General features: G+C 47.6%; 1 protein-coding gene across 1 annotated transcript in view; it reads right to left on the bottom strand.

The window, feature by feature from the left end:
* LOC117948975 (neuronal acetylcholine receptor subunit alpha-7-like) overlaps positions 1-1,457 on the bottom strand; it is a 22,243-nt gene that overhangs the window by 20,666 nt on the left and 120 nt on the right. Inside the window, exons 2-3 of the mRNA XM_034878944.1 lie at positions 1,267-1,422; positions 350-501 (exon numbers count right to left, since the gene is read on the bottom strand). Of these exons, the coding sequence (XP_034734835.1) occupies positions 350-501; positions 1,267-1,422 (308 nt within the window). The remainder of the gene's footprint in view (positions 1-349; positions 502-1,266; positions 1,423-1,457) is intronic.

Here is a 1,457-nt window from a genome sequence, read left to right as displayed (position 1 = left end):
GCTAGTAGTCCTTACCTAGGTACTGTCAGGGCCTCATACTCTGCTTCTGACTGGCTAGTAGTCCTTACCTAGCTACTGAGCATGTGCGACTCCCAACAGAAGTGAGATGTCTCACTCTGGAGCTAAAACCGAGAGCTCAACACACAGGGGGAAAAGGGGAGCTGCAGCAATGTGCAGTGCAATAAAATTAAACCATGGAAAATACAGAATATGAAAACTTTAAGTCTAGTTTTAAATGTTTTTTAGAGTGTGTTGCTTGTATTTGTTCAGTTTCGGTTTTTCAGAATAATTATTTGTTTCACACACACGCACACGCACACACACACACACAATCTAACTTGTGTCTTACTTTTTGAAAATGTCCTCAAACAGGGTGGAGGTGAGCGGCCGGTGGCGTTTGAGCTCCTCCAGGTAAACAAAGTCTCCGTTCAGGATCACCTTCTGGTACAGAATCTCAGCCCAGTCCGGACTGTAGCTGTACGCCTCCGACACCACAAACACCTGAGAGAGAGAACACAACACACGGGACATAAATAGAGACGGACCGACCAATCAGGAAGGGAGAGCCATTGACGTCTGGCATTGCATAGTCTGTCCACCAGGGGACGCTCTACAATGTCCCTGTTAGGCAACATGTGGACAACATGAGGGCAACATGAGGACAACATGAGGACAACATGAGGACAACATGAGGGCAACATGAGGACAACATGAGGACAACATGAAGACAACTTGAGGACAACATGAAGACAACATAAAGACAACGTGAAGCCAACATGAGGACAACATGAAGACAACATGAAGACAACTTGAGGACAACATGAAGACAACATGAAGACAACATGAGGAAAACACGAGGACAACATCAGGGTAACATGAGGACAACATGAAGACAACGTGAAGCCAACATGAGGACAACATGAAGACAACATGAAGACAACTTGAGGACAACATGATGACAACATGAAGACAACATCAGGGTAACATGAGGACAACATGAAGACAACGTGAAGGCAACATGAGGACAACATGAAGACAACGTGAAGCCAACATGAGGACAACATGAAGACAACATGAGGACAACATGAAGACAACATGAAGACAACATGAGGACAACATGAAGACAACATGAAGACAACATGAAGACAACATGAGGACAACATGAGGACAACATGAAGACAACATGAAGACAACATGAAGACAACATGAAGACAACATGAGGGCTTTCTCAATTTGGAGTAGAGGATTGTGGGTAGTGTGAGCGACCTGGTAGCACCGTGGCAACGCCGTGACGGCGTTCAGCAGCTCCGCCGGCCGCAGGTTGACGACGCGCAGCTCGGACCCCCGGTTCAGGAAGTGCAGCTGGAGGGCCACCAGCTTAGCCGTCCGCACGCAGCGGCTCGCCTGACGCACACACGAGTCCTGGAGAGACACACACACACACACACACACACACA

Source organism: Etheostoma cragini, chromosome 8, assembly GCF_013103735.1.
Source record: "Etheostoma cragini isolate CJK2018 chromosome 8, CSU_Ecrag_1.0, whole genome shotgun sequence".
NCBI lineage: Eukaryota > Metazoa > Chordata > Actinopteri > Perciformes > Percidae > Etheostoma > Etheostoma cragini.
The sequence above is the reverse complement of the archived record's forward strand: the minus strand, read 5'-3'. Positions and strand labels throughout refer to the sequence as shown.